Here is a 16,130-nt window from a genome sequence, read left to right on the forward strand (position 1 = left end):
GGATGGGGGGAGAGGGATGACAGCAATTGAAGGGCATGCTCTGAGCAAGCAGTGGGCCTGGATTAATACGCATGTAGACACCTGACACTACCTGTCAATATATATGCTGGCCTTGATTGGAATCATTTATATATCAGCTAGTGCAAAGTTAATTCAGAGTTCTTAACCTTAACTTCTGGATCATGGAGTTCTTTGGGAATATGATACACACATGTGCACGTGTGCGCGCGCACACACACACACACACACACACACATACAAAACACAGTTTTGCAGACAATTTTAGGATGAGGTTAGGTTCCCCTAAGTGGTCCATGAACCCCAATATTAGGAACCTGTAGACTAAATGCTCTTCTCATCTAGGGTGGGAGAAAAGATGATCCACCACTGCACAGGGTCTCCTTTCTTTAGGGTTGACAACCAGCCTGCATCTATGGGCCTTATGCTACCATCAGTGCTAGTATATATTTCCATGTATACTATATGGGTGGGGAAGGTGACAAAGAAAGGGGGTAGAACTGGAAGAGGCAGAGAGGCAATGGACTGGTCACCCTTCTCACCTTCAATAAGTTGGCTGTCAATCCATTCCAGAGCCCCAGTACCCCTTGGGCCTTCACTATCTGCCGGAAGCAGTCCACTGCTCCTGAGAAATGGACATCTACACCTCCATAGTAGGGAAGATAGGGGCTCTGAGCCTGGCAAGAAATAGAAGGTGGGATGAAATTATTTAAATGCCAGGAAATAAATGTCCTAGTCAAAGAAGCCAGGGTCTCTGGACTCTGGATGTATGCTCCTGGCCAAGATGATGACAAAGAATGGCTGCCACAGGGACTTGTTCCGTAGACTTAAAATGAATATTAACATGGAATAAAACCATGATGCTCTGTTCATATGCTTATGGTTTATTGCACTTGGAAGGAAGCCAGCATTTGGGACAAAATTGATTTTATGCTTACATTCCCTCCCAGCCTATGCCCTCTGGAAATGATAACATTTTTAGGGGGGATGGGGTGTACTGGGGATTGAATTCAGAGGCACTCGGCCATTGAGCCACATTCCCAGCCCTATTTTGTGTTTCACTTAGAGACAGGGTCTTACTGAGTTGCTTAGTGCTCACTTTTGCTGAGGCTGGCTTTGAACTCAAGATCCTCCTGCCTCAGCCTCCCAAGCTGCTGGGATTGCAGGCATGGGCCACTGCACCGAGCTTGGACATGATAGCATTTTAGAGTTTATTTTTCCGGTTTTGAAGAACTTCTTTAATTTTCATTAATTCTTGGGCCTTCAAACTCTGGTTCAACCCTGGGTTCAATTTATAGCTCAGAGGAGACAAAATGTAACCATTTTGATAAAGGCAGATTCTCCTATAGACTCAAAGGTGCTAAACATAACTAAAATATGGAAGTAGATGTTAAAACAGAAAATGAAAATTATGTTAAACTCTTAAAATATCAATGCATCTGTAATGAAGACAGATCAGGGTAAACTGACACTTAAACCGTTTTAGTGCCTTCCTGAAACTTTGTCATAACTAACCTGTCTCCTGGGAAGCTATAAAGTGGGGGCTGCTTACTTATTTCCCTATATCACAGTTGTCACAAGGTGGGGAACAGAGTGATAGTGTGATTGTGGTGTTTTTGTAGCTCCTTGTTGCTGTTTGTAGACCCTTACTCCTTCATTCTCATGCCAAAGTGTTCATCTGGGGCTTATGTTTCTTAACTGCATTTGTTGTCCTGCTATCATCTACTGACCTCCTGGCTACTTTTCCACATTCACTGAAGACTGTATGACACCTGATGGCTCACCCTCACCTAGCCTCACCATCAACTTAGATAACTTTTTTTTTAAAAAAAATTTAATTTGTTATATATGACAACAGAATGCATTACAATTCATATTACACATATAGAGCAATACACAATTTTTGTATTTCTGGTTGAACACAAAGTAGAGTCACATCCTTTGTGTCTTCATACATGTACTTAGGTAATGATGACTATCGCATTCCACCGTCTTTCCTACCCCTATACCCCTTGCCTTCCCCTCGCTCCCCTTTTCTCCTTTGCCCTATCTGGAGTTCATTTAATCCTCCCCCCAACACACAGCATATTATGGATTGCCATTCTTAAATCAGAGAAATCATTTGGCATTGGTTTTTTTGGATTGGCTGACTTCATTTAGCATTATCTTCTCCAACGTCATCCATTTACCTGCAAATACCATGATTTTATTCTCTTTTATTGCCGAGTAATGTTCCATTGTGTATATATGCCACATTTTTTTTTATCCATTCATCTATTGAAGGGCATCTAGGTTGGTTTCACAGTTTAGCTACTGTGAACTGTGCTGCTATAAACATTGATGTGACTGTGTCCCTATACTATGCTGTTTTTAAGTCCTTTGGATATAGGCCGAGGAGTGGGATAGCTGGATCAAGTGGTGGTTCCATTTCCAGTTTTCCAAGGATTCTCCATACTACTTTTCATATTGGCTGCACCAATTTGCAGTCCCACCAGCAATGTATAAGTGTGCCTTTTCCCCCCATATCCTCGCCAACACTTATTGTTGTTTGTATTCTTAATAGCTGCCATTCTGATTGGAATGAGATGAAATCTTGAAGAACTTTGTTTTGATTTGCATTTCTCCAATTGCTAGAGATGTTGAACACTTTTTCACATATTTGTTGATTGATTGTATATCTTCTTCTGAGAGGTGTCTGTTCAGTTCCTTGGCCCATTTATTGATTGAGTTATTAGGTTTTTTGGTGTTAAGATTTTTGAGTTCTTTATATATTCTAGAGATTGGTGCTCTATGTGATGTGTGTGTGGTAATAATTTGTTCCCAATTAGTCGGCTCTCTATTCACCTCATTGATTGTTTCTTTTCCTGACAAGAAGATTTTTAGTTTGAATCCATCCCATTTATTGATTCTTGATATTAATTCTTATGCTATAGGAGTCTTATTAAGGAAGTTGGGGCCTAATCCGACAGGATGGAGATTTGGGCCTACTTTCTCTTCTAAAAGACTCAGTGTCTCTGGTTTAATTCCTAGGACCTTGATCCATGTTGAGTTTTGTGCATGGTGAGAGATAGGGGTTTAATTTCATTTTGATGCATATGGATTTCTAATTTTCCCAGCACCATTTGTTGAAAGGCTATCTTTTCTCCAATGTACATTTTTGATACTTTTGTCAAATATAACTATAATTATGAAGGTTAGTCTCTGTGTCCTCTATTCTGTACAAATGTCTACATGTCTATTTTGGTGTCAACACCATGCTGTTTTTGTTACTATTGCTTTGTAGTATAGTTTAACTTCTGGTATAGTGATGCCACCTGCTTCACTCTTCTAGCTAAGGATTGCTTTAGCTATTCTGGGTCTCTTATTTTTCCAGATGAATTTCATGACTGTTTTTTTTTCTATTTCTATGAGAAATGTCATTGGGATTTTGATTGGAATTGCATTAAATTTGTATAGTGCTATTGGTAGTATGATCATTTTGACAATATTAATTCTGCCTATCCAAGAACAAGGGAGATCTTTTCATCTTCTAAGGTCTTCTTTAATTTCTTTCTTTAGTGTTCTGTTGTTTTCATTGTAGAGGTCTTTCACCTCTTTCATTAAGTTGACTCCCAAGTATTTTACTTTATTTTATTTTAAAAATACTTATTTATTTATTTATTTTAGTTTTAGGTAGACACAATATCTTTATTTTACATTTATGTGGTGCTGAGAATCGAACCCAGTGCCTCACGCATGCTAGGCGAGTGCACTACCTGCATCAGCTATGGCTTTAAACACCATCTACAGGGACATGACTCCCAACTCTTTATTTTCAGCACTGATTTCTGCCCCTGAGCTCTAAAACCAAGCACTCAACTGCCTACTGGACCTCTCCACCTGGACAGCACTCAAAGCCTTAACACACCAAGAACTATTATTGGCTGTCTTCTTCCTGGGATCAATTTTATTCTTTCTTTTTTCTTTCTTTCTGGTGGTGTTTAGAGATGGATCCCAGATCCTTGTGCATATTAAGCAAAGCAAGCACTTGGCATTGAGATACACCCCCACATCCTTTTGTAATTCTTATTTCAGTAAATAGCGTCACCATTCAACCAGCTGCCCTGAGGCAGAAACCTGAGAGTCCTTTATTTCATTCACTCTTACTGTCCTCTCCAGTCAATCATTAAATCCTACCATTTTTATCTTCTAAATCTAGTATTTTTCAGATCCATCTCTTCCTTAGTTCATGCTACCTACACCTCATGCACACATTACTATGATCCACTCTTAACACTGTAGCCAGAATGTTCTTCTATCATTTCAATTTGGATCACTGACTCCATCCCTGACTTTCTACCACCTAAAGGATGCAACTCAAGCTTCTTAGAATGACATTCAAAGTCCTTGAGGACAACTTTTCCAGTATTAAAAGCATTCTTCACCACAACCATACTAATTGTGTTCTTTAGCTCTTTTTTTTTGTGCACTCCCATTCTCTCCTCTGAAGGTTTTGTTATTACAATATTTATTGAAGGGCTGGGGGCACGGCTCAGAGGCAAAGCACTTGCATAGCTTGCAGGAGGCCCTAGGTTCCATCCCCAGCACAACAACAAAATAGGGCTGGGGATGTAGCTCAGTGGTCTAGTGCCCTGGAGTTCAATCCCTTGTATGCCATACCCAAAATGACACTGGTATTTTGATGGGAATTGTATTTATTCTGTAGATCACTTTTGGCCATATGGCCATTTAAGGATATTAATTCTGCCTATCTATGAACACAGGAGCTCTTTCCATCTTCTAGTGTTTTCTTCAAATTACTTTTTTGAACATTTTGCTTGTAGAGGTTTTTCACCTCCTAGGTATTTTATTTTTTTGAAGCTGTTGTGAATGGAATTATTTTCCTGATTTCTCAATGGGTTCATTATTGGTACATAGAAAAGTTATTGATTTTTTCCTTTAATTGGTTCTTTTTATTTACATATGAGTATTCATTTTGGTATAATTATAAAGTATGGAATATAATTTGTTCTAACTCAGTCCCCTGTATTTCCCTTTTCCCTCCTCTCCTTCCTCCCCTGTACCTGAGAAACTGATGTGACTCCATTTTTGAGAAACCAGCTTCTACCTCAAGGCCTATCCTAAGGAAGGGGGCGTGACCCTTGTCCTGGGAAAAACCCACAGAGCACTCCTAAGCACATACTCACCCTGCTGAGTTGTTTGTCTGCAAATAACAGGAGATATCTGCAGCGCCAGGTGTCCCTGACTCAGTTAGGCTAGGTGAGGACCCATAGCAACCCCCTAGCAACCACCAATCAGCATGAGATGGAAAATACCTGGGATGCCAGATGATTCCCCAGTAGTTTATGGTGGTTGATAACATGTTGGGAAACTGCTAGGAGCCACAGCCAAGTAATTTGATGCATGGGCACTTTTGGTTGTAAGGTGACGCCAGCTAGCCATTGAGATGATATGATTATGTTAAGATTTACATTCATATGGATATTGGACTCCTGCTGTTCACCTTGGCCTGATACGGGACTCCTGGAGAGTTCCCATTGGTTGGGGAAGGACAGTAGGAGGGAATTCCGGGGGAGGTCCTGGTCCCCAGGTCCGGTAGAACCGACCGCGCGCGTGTGTGGACCGGCTTGCTTCCCTGACGCGTACCTGCTTGAGTGGCTCGTGATTCTGTGCCCAGCCAGACTGCGGCAGGAAACCATGTAGTTTAGCACGTACAGCCCTCGTGGCCTAAACCAATCAGTTCAAACAATCCCTCTCTTGTACTAACCAATCACCCCTACCCAACTTGTTCCCACCAGTGAATGTGCTAGTCAATGTTAAGATTGTTGTTTGACTTTCCGGAGGTATGGAATGATTTGCTGTGTGATGTTGTGACACATAAAGTATCCCTCCAAAGCCTATAAAATCTCACTGAACAAAGGACTGGGACTCACTTCCTGGGACCACGGCATCAGAAATGGTTGTGAGTCCAGGCTTGAGCTTGCAATAAAGACTCTCTTGTGTGATTGCATAGGATTCAGCTCCTGGAGGTCTATTGGGGTCCCACGAATCGAATCTGGCATAACATACCTTTCCCTCTACTGATCTTTCTGCTATATACTTATTTTTTTTTAATATTTATTTTTTAGTTTTCGGCTGACACAACATCTTTGTTTGTATGTGGTGCTGAGGATTGAACCCGGGCCGCACGCATGCCAGGCGAGCACGCTACCACTTGAGCCACATCCCCAGCCCCTATACTTATGTTTTTAAATTAGTGTCTTGTACACTTAACTTTCTTATATACATATATGAATATGCCACAGTGAATCTCACCATCACATACATCCATAAGCTATTGATTTTTATGTTGATTTTGTATCCTACTACTTTGCTGAATTTATTCATCAGAAGTCTTTGGGTAAAGCCTTTGGGATCTTCTAAGGATAGGATCATATCATCTGCAGGGAAATCTGACATTTTCCCTTACTATTTGCTTCCCTTTTATTTCTTCCTTTTGCCTAATTTCTCTGCCTAAAATTTCAAGTATTATATTAAATAGGGGTGGTAAAAATAGACATCCTTGTCATATTCCTAATTTTATAGTAAATTCTTTCCAGTTTTTTTCCATTCAATATGATGCTGGCTTGTCATATATAGCCTTTATTAAGTTGAGGCAAGTTCCTTCTATCCCTAGTTTCTTCAGCATTTTTAATCATGATGAGATTTTGTCAAAGGGCTTTTCTGCATCTATTGAGATGACCATGTGATTTTTTTTTACCTTGATTCTATTTATGTGATATATTACATTTATTGATTTTGCAAATGTTAAAACATCCTTGCATCCTGGGATGAAATTTACTGGATCATGATGTAAAGATCTTTTTAATATGTTGTTGAATTCAATTTGTAAGTATTTTATTAAGGATTTGTGCATCTATGTTGTCAAGGATATTGCTCTGTAATTTTCTTTACTTGATGTTTCCTTGTCTGGTTTGTGTATCAGGGTGATACTGGCTTTGTGGAATCCGTTTAGAAGTGTTCCTTGCCTTTTATTTCATGGAATAACTTGAGGAACATTGATGTTAGATTGATGATAGATATCCTTTAAAGATGGTAAAATTCAACTGAGAATCCATCTGGTCTTGGGTCTTCTTTGTTTCCTCATTTTTTTTTTTTGTAGTGCTAGAGATTGAACCCAGGACCTTGTGCATGCGAGGTAAGCACCCTACCAACTAAGCCATATCCCCAGGTCTGAGCTCTTCTTTGTTGGAAGGCTTTTCATTACTTCAATCTCATTGCTTATTATCAGTATATTTAGGTTTTTTATATCGTGTTGGTAGGTCATATGTGTTTAAAAATCTTACAATTAAATATTCTTTTTCTTAAAAATTTTGTTTTAGTTGTAGTTGGATACAATATCTTTATTTTGTTTATTTTAATTTTGTGTGGTTCTGAGGCTGAAACCTAGTGCCTCATGCATGCTAGACAAGCACTCTACCTCTAAGCTACTACCTCAGCCCCAATTAAATATTCTTTGTGAGTACACAATACAAAATCCAAAAGTTGCCATAAGTGTACATTAAAAACTAAGACTCCCCACCCTTTGTTCCTTAGCCACGCAGTTCTTCCCAGAGACAACATTGTTGTTACCGGTTTCTTATCTGTATCTTTCCAAACTTAGTCCATGCAAAGATCTGCATAAACATGCACATTTATGTTCTTTTGGGAGACAGTAATCAGCGGCATACTACATATACATTTATGCACCTGTTTTTTTTAACCTAAAACTGTATCTTGGAGGTGACATCATATCAGTCCAGATGGATCTCTCACATATTTTTTTAACTTGGTTATATACCTTTATTTATTTATTTATATGTGGCGCCGAGAATCGAATGCAGTGCCTCACACGTGCCAGGCAAGTGCTCTACCACTGAGCCCCAGCCCCAGCCGTCTCTCATATTTTTAAAAAATATTTATTTTTTTAGTGGTAGTTGGACACAATAGCTTTGTTTTATTTATTTATTTTTATGTGGTACTGAGGGTCAAACCCAGGGCCTCACATGCACTAGGTGAGCGCTTTACTATTGAGCCACAACCCCAGCCTGCTCCCACATATTTTTAAATTGTGACATAGTAATCCCTAATATAATACTCTGTTTCTTTACTCCCATTTGTGGACATTTAGATTATTTCCAATCTTTTATTATTACTAAACATGCTGTAAGAAATATGCTTGTAATATACATCATTTCCCACATATGCAGATATATCTATAGAATAAATTCTTCTAAGTAGGATTACTTTGATCAAAGGGTATATGTGTTTTACACCTTTATACATATTGTTTAAGCTTGGTATGGTGGCTCATACTTGTAATCCCAGAAACTTGGGAGGCTGAGGTAGGAGGATGGCAAGTTCCAGACCAGCCTGGGCATCTAAGTGAGACTCTGTCTCAATATGAAAAATCAAAAGGAGTAGGAATATGGCTCAGTGGTAAAGCACCTCTGAGTTCAATCCCCAGAACCAAAAACTAAATTAATAAATTATTAATTAAATTATTTCAGTATTCATGGAAAGAATGGTAACCAAAATGTTACCTCTGTTGGAAGGCCTTTATGAAGTTTATCACAGAAATGTTCAAGTGATTTGAAGTATTTGTTCTTCATTTTCATCTCCTATAAGTTTGTTTCTTCTTTCCTTCTATATATATTAAGCACATACTATGTGCCAGGCATGTTAGTAGGCTTTAGGGATAAAACCATGGACAAGACAGAAGCTCATCACCGCCCTCATGGTATTTGTAGTTAGAGGTGGGGCAACGGGGGTAGGAGGACACATGAAAGGAATAATTGCACAATAGATCATTACAAACTGTGTTAAGTGTCCTGACGAAGAAATACAGGGTGACCAAAAGTGTTCAAGAGGCTCCTGACTTAGTCTGGGGATCTGAGACTACTTTCCAGAGGAAGGGCTATTTATTCTGATCAATAAAACTGATTAGCTGCTGGGTGTGGTGGTGCACACCTGTAATCCCAGTGGCTAGGGAAGCCAAGGCAGGATGATCGAGAGTTCAAAGCCAACCTCAGCAAAAGTGAGGTGCTAAGCAACTCAGTGAGACCCTGTCTCTAAATAAAATACAAAATAGGGCTAGAGATGTGGATCAGTGGTTGAATTCAATCCCCCATACCCCAAAACAAAAAATAAAAACAAAAACAAGACAGATTAGCAAGGCAGAGGAAATGGCAGAGCTGAAGTCTTAGAGGCAGGAAGGAACATGGAATCAGACTAACAGTAAAGAGTATGAGCTGAAAGGGTCTTCAAGATAATTTCATTTTAATCTCCTCTCTTGAAAAATGAGGGTACAAAGGTTTAAAGAGGTAAAAGACTTGGCCAAGGTTACACAAACAGTGGCAGAGCAAGGCCTGGCTCCCTTAATTTTTTTCAGATGATATCATCCTGCAGAATCTAGTATTCTCCTGAGAGCTATGGATCTGAACTAGACAGCTACATTTTATTAGCCTGGATAGTTGCCTGGGTTTGTATAGAAGGAGGAATTAAGTACAGGTCCTTGTGACAAGCAGCCTGATGTGCTGTTTCTTTTTACTAGCAAGATACGGTTTGGGCAAATGGAGATCTAGCATTCCAGTCTAGCAGGTTGGTTTGGTCTTTAGCATACTCATCTCTTCTCCAAGTTTAGCTAATTATAATAATGACATTAATAAGAGTGTTTACTTATTTAGTGCTTGCTATATGTCAAATACAGTTCTAAAGACTTTGCATGTATTAAATAATTTAATATGGACAACAATCTGACAATGTAGGTGTTATTATTACCCCACTTTACAGATGAGGAAATTAGGGCTCAGAAAGGCCAAGGTATTTGCTAAAGGCCCCATAGCTAGTAAGTCACTCCAGGATGTCTAGCTTTCCCCAAGCACTCTTAGTGAGTTTAGCAGGTCGATGGTCTGAGCCCTGAGCTGCATGTGCTGTGGAAGGCCCACACCAATGGGTGTCAACTTGGATACATATCAGAATCACCTGGAGAGCTTGTAAAAATGCTAATGTCCAAGACTCACCCTAATTCAGTTATATGGCAATCACTAGGGGGTGGATCCCAGCCATTGATGATTTATAAAACTTCAGCCCTGGTTAGGCTTAATATGAACCTAAGGGTCGAAAAGCACTGGTATTGGGCTTCGATTGTAGCTCAGTGGTAGAGCACTTGCCTAGTGCATGTGAGGCACTGGGTTTGATCCTCAGCACCATATAAAAATAAATAAATAAAATAAAGGCATAAAAAATACAGCAACATTAAAAAAAACTGTTTAAAAAAAAAGAAAAGCACTTGTATTTAGCCTAATCATCCCTTCATCCTTTGGGAGTGACCAGTAATACATGCTTGCCTTTATGTTCTGGATACCCACTTAATATGACACTTGTAGAGGCACTTATTCATACCATGCCAAAAGCTCCAGTCTTCGAATAAAGAATCCATTCAACAAGGCATGATGGCATACATCTGTAATCCCAGCAACTTGGGAGGCAGGAGAATTGGGAGTTCAAAGCCAGCCACAGCCACTTAGTGATATACTTAGCAACTCAGCAAGACCCTGTCTCTAAATAAAACATTTTTAAAAAGAGCTGAGATGTGGCTCAGTAGTTGAGCACCCCTGAGTTCAATCCTCAAAATTCAGTACCACAAAAAAGCAGGGTGGGGAGCACAAGGTAGGGAGAGAAACCCAACTCAAAGCTAGAAAACAATTCTAAGGGTCTGGGGGTATAGTTCAGGGATAGAATGCTTACCTAGCATGTGCAAAACCCTGGGTTCTATTCCCAGCACTGCAAAAACAAAAACAAAAAGGACAAAAGGAAGAAAAAGAAAGCAATTATAAAATAATTGAAGAAATGTGACCACTAACTGGATATAATAATGATATTAAGGAGTTATAATTTTTTTTTGGTACCACACATTGAACCCAGGGGTGCTTAAACTGAGCCATATATTCAGCCCTTTTTAAATATTTTATTTTTAGACAGGGTTTTAAGTGAGGCTTATATTTTATTTAGGGCTTTGCTCAGTTGCTAAGGCTGGCTTTGAACTCGCAATCCACCTGTGTCAGCCTCCCAAGCCACTGGGAAGGAATTATAAATTTTTAGGTGTGATAATGGTAATCTATACAGAATGTGTATATATATATATATATATATATATATACACACACACACACACACACACACACACACACACATATATATGTTATATATATTATATATAGATAGGTAGGTAGATAGATATATTCCCTCTAAGGAACCATTATAACTTAAAGAAACACAACTACATATTCACAGTCAAATTGAAATGCTATCTGTGGGAGTAGAGATGAAAACAGATTGGCCATGTATATCTAATTGCTAAAGCTAGGCATTGGAACTTTGTATTCATTTCATTAGCCTACTTTTGTATATGTTTGAATTTTCCACAGTAAAAACTCTTCAAAACAGAGAGAGAGAGAGGTAAAGTTTAAGAAAAGGGAAAGAAGGCAGGAGATATAAGCAAAAAGGAAGGAGAAAGGGAATGAGCAGTTTCAAGTGCAGAATCAGAAAAAAATTTTAAATGACATAGCCTGTAGTACAGGTTGGGTGAACTAGTATTTTGCCCATCTGAAAAAAGTATTCATACTGTTCAGGAGATGTGTGAAAAGTGTGCATGGATATAAGGTTCCTGGGGTATGAATATGTATTGGGGTTCTCCAGAAAAACAGAACCCATGAGATATGTATGTACAGAAAAAGATTTAAAAAAATTTTTTTTAGTTGCTGATGGACCCTTATTTTATTTATTTGTATGTGGTGCTGTGAATCGAACCCAGTGCCTCACACATGCTAGGCAAGTGTAGAGATTTTTATTTTAAGGAATTGGCCCACATGATTTTAGTGAATGGAATGCTGGAAATCTCCTGGATGGACTGACAGGCTGGAGACCCAGGAAGACTTATTTTGTAGTTCAAGGCCAAAAGCAGTTGGCTGGCTGAATACCTTCTTCCTGAAGGGACTTTAGGCTTTTTTCTTTTAAGTCATTCAACCGATTGGATAAGGCCCACTCACATTATGGAGGATCATTTGTTTTATTCTAAGTCTACTGATTTAAATGTTACTCACCTAAATAAAAAAAAAACACCTTCACAGCAATATTATCCAGACTGGTGTTTAACCAAATATCTGGGCACTATGTCCTAACAAGTTGACACAGAAGATTAGTCGTTACAGGGTTGTAGTGGGAAGTGATGCTGGAAAAACAGGAGGGGGCCATATTATGAAGGGTTTTGAATTCTGTTAAATTTTTCTTTAGAAAACTCCTTTGGAGCCAGGCATGATGGTGTGTGCCTGTAATCTCAGTGGCTCATGAAGCTGAGGCAGGAGGATCACAAGTTCAAAACCAGCCTCAGCAATTTATCAAGACCGTAAGCAACTCAGTGAGACCCTGTCTCTAAATAAAAAACAAAATGGGGGGGGGCTGGAGTTGTGGCTCTGTGGTAGGGCATTTGCCTAGCTCATGTGAGGCTCATGTGAGGTTTGATCTTAAGCACCACATAAAAATCAATCAATAAATAAAGGTATTGTGTCTGTTTACAACTAAAAAATATTTTTTTAAATTAAGAATTTAGCCTTTATTTTATTTATTTATTTTTTATGTGGTGCTGAGGATTGAACCCAGTGCCTCACCTGTGCTAGGCAAGTGCTCTACCACTGAGCTACAACCCCAGCCCCCCAAATTAAAAAAAAAATACAATAGGGCTGGGGATGTGGCTCAGTGGTTGAATGCCCTTGAGTTCAATCTGTGGTACCAAAAAAAAAAAAACCAAACAACCAAAATAACAAACAAACAATAACGACAACAACAAAAAAAACAAAGGAAAAAAAACCCGAAGAACTGACAAGATTAGAGTAGAGCAAAATAGAGTTCTAATTCGTCATATTATATTATTACATGATATAATTTGATCAAATTGTGTTATGTGTTTGTACAAACATGGCATAATGAATCTCACTATTATGTATAATTGTAATGCACCCCAAAATTAATGTCTGTTTGCAGCATTGGTGAGAAAAGAACCAGGGAAGAAGATAAGCATGAAAACAGGAACAAGCTACAAACTTTCTTTTTATTTTTAATTTTTTGTATATGTGTATGTGTGCTGAGGATTGAATTCAGGAGCACTCTACTACTGAATTACATTTACAGGCCTTTTTATTTTTTATTTTGAGACAGGGTCTAAGTTGCCTAGGCTGACCTTGAACTTTCATCCTCCTTCTTCAGGCTCCTGATTTGGTGGAATTGTAGTAGTGCACCACTGTGCCCAGATCCCTAACTTCTTTTTTAGGTGTCATAAATTGCAGGATTCTTTTTGTTGCATTTTATGAGAAAATAGAGACTTCATGTTAAGATATTAGCTTATATATTTAAACCTCATTAAGATTTATTGAAAGTTATGCATTAAAGAGGATATAATTCATTAGTTTTTAAAGTCACCTAATGTACTTCTAATAAATGAAATTTAAATAATTAAATTTTATTTTTAGCAGCACAAAATCATGAAGTAGGCATTTGAGCATGTTTTATTATAAAAATCTCTGATATATGTAACAAATATATACTCTCCCCTAAAAACAATAAAAAAAAAAGAGTTCTGATTGGGACAAAAAGTGTTGGAGATATTTATTAGACTTCTGAATGCAGGTGTCAAGAAGATAGTTGCATGATCCTGTGGCTCAGAGAGATAGGAAAAGCAGGGTAGAAATCTGGAAATCATGAGGCAGAGAATAGAAAGCAGGCCAGTGCAGTGTAAATGTTAGTTCATGAACAAATGAATGATAAAGTTGCAAAGATGGGCAGAGCACATCATGTAAGGCCTAGTAGCCTACAAGCAGGGTGCTAAAGCCAGCTCCTGCTGGCTCAAGGGAGCTAATACTTAACTTCAGGAAATTTGGGAGCTGGTTGACCTAACATTCAGTACTCTGAAATCAGCCATGGTAGAAATATTTACGCTTCAACTCAAGAGATTTTATTCCCCCTAAGAGACCCAGTTGGTAAACATTTACCACCATGTTGCCACTATAGCTTGAAGGTAATAAGAAATATAGTTGGGTATAAGTCATTAAAATATTTGAAGCAGATGAGTCAAAGGATCTAATTTTTTAAATCATCACAGAGAATGGTCTAGAGAGTTGGAAGGCAAGGAGACCACTAAGGAAGTTGAAGTGGTGGCCCAAGTGAACAAGGATGTTGGCTTGGAAGTGGAGAGGGAGTGAAATAAAGACATTTAGAGGAGTGTTAAAGTCTTATCCTGAATATAGATGGCCCTGGATTTATCACAAATTGATTATAATTGACCCATTATATAATTCATGTAGGGGCTGGGGCTATAGCTCAGTGGTAGAGTGCTTGCCTAGCACATGTGAGGCCCTGAGTTCAATCCTCAGCACTACGTACAAATGAATAAATAGAATAAAGGTATTTAAAAATAAATAATTCATGTAGCTTAGCATCTTTTAGTTGTGGTGGTGGGGTAATAGGTTACAAAATAATTACTTTGCCTCAAGAGTTGGACCTTTTGCAGTTCTTACCAGAAGCTAGCAGAAGACAAATATTATTTCCTAGGAAGTCAGGTTACTTTTCTACACAAACATCATTTCCTCTTTTCAGTATTTCAGTCACATGGTAGCAGGAGGGACTTGAAGTCTTGTGATTATTTCTAAGGGAAAAAGAGGCTTAATATCTATTTGACAATAGCTCTTTACTGATAGAAGATGATAGGATGGAGGCCAAATCTGAACAGTGTTAAGGGAAACACTGTATGACATTTACCAAAGACCCCTGACCATTTTAGCTACTGAAACTCCAGACCAGGAGACTCAACTTGTCCATTTCATGTTCTAGTTCTCATAATCTGGCATGTGATTGGTTGTTATTGTACTTTAAAGGGAAGGCCAAATTCAGAATTGTCACCCTTCACCTTGATGGAAAACTCTGTATTTTTAAAGTATAGAATGTTGATCCTTTAAGCTAGATTAATGAGGAAAGATATGATAGTCATTTAATAGAAGACAAAGAACTGGGAAATCTCATTAACTTGCATGCCACTAACCTAAAAAATTTAATTACCCGGGGCATTTTAAGCAAGTGAATCATATAAACAGCACAATTACCAGAATATTAAACTCTCCCAAAAGAAACTGCTTATAAAGCCTACTGAAATACCTATTTAATATTAGTAATGGCTAATTATCATTGAACACTCATAATGTTACTGGAACTCTTCTTCATTGTCTCATTTAATTTGCACATTTGAAATGAGGACAGTGAAGCTCAGAGATATTAAGGAACTTACTTAAGATCAAATAGCTAGGGCTGGGGTTGTGGCTTAGCGGTAATACACTTGCCTGGCATGTGTGAGGCACTGGGTTCGATTCTCAGCACCACATATAAATAAATAAAATAAAGGTCTATCAACAACTAAAGAAAAAAAAAGATCAAATAGCTAATGAGTGGAATGGAAGAGACAGTGGTTCAAACAGGTCTGTGTGATGCTAAAGCCCACAGGTAGAAGGCTGGTGCTCTACTTAGGCTTCCACAAACCACTCAACTACCTATGAAAGTAGGGCCTGAAAAGTTTCTCCACTAGGTTACTCTTCATTAATCTAGTTCTAGTCATAAATAATAAAATAGAACATTTTCCCAAATTTTTATAATTTATACTCACTCCCCTTTACACATATGCACTAGTTGGAATTAGTGTTAGTTTACTGTATGGTTTATTGAATGTCCTTATAGTGGGGGCTCATGAGCTAATGTTTAACTTAGGCAAAATGATGGCTGTCATTGCTGGGACTATGCAGCAACAGGAACTGGGGTGGGGTGTCCTACAAGGGCACGAGATAGGTAGCTGTCAGGTGTAGCACAAGTTGTGGTTTTAAGCCTTAGAGCCTGGAAGCCAAGGTCAGAGAACCCCTGGAAGTAGGATTCTATAAAGCAGATTGGAGTAGACCAAGAGACAGAGCATCTGGCTTCTAGTCTGGCCCCTACTGCACAATAAATCGAGTTTTGAGTTAAGTTACTCTTCCTCTCAA

The 16,130-nt window shown here is 38.6% G+C and overlaps 1 protein-coding gene across 2 annotated transcripts in view; it reads right to left on the reverse strand.

The window, feature by feature from the left end:
- The window catches only part of Slc25a43 (solute carrier family 25 member 43), a 45,794-nt gene that overhangs the window by 2,603 nt on the left and 27,061 nt on the right, over nt 1-16,130 (reverse strand). The window contains exon 4 of one of the 2 annotated variants that reach the window (XM_005319382.5): nt 561-695. The exons of the other annotated variant lie outside the window; for it this stretch is intronic. Coding sequence (XP_005319439.1) covers nt 561-695 — 135 coding nt within the window. The remainder of the gene's footprint in view (nt 1-560; nt 696-16,130) is intronic. 2 annotated transcript variants of the gene reach the window in all.

The sequence above is a fragment of the Ictidomys tridecemlineatus genome, chromosome X (assembly GCF_052094955.1).
Source record: "Ictidomys tridecemlineatus isolate mIctTri1 chromosome X, mIctTri1.hap1, whole genome shotgun sequence".
Taxonomy (NCBI): Eukaryota; Metazoa; Chordata; class Mammalia; order Rodentia; family Sciuridae; genus Ictidomys; species Ictidomys tridecemlineatus.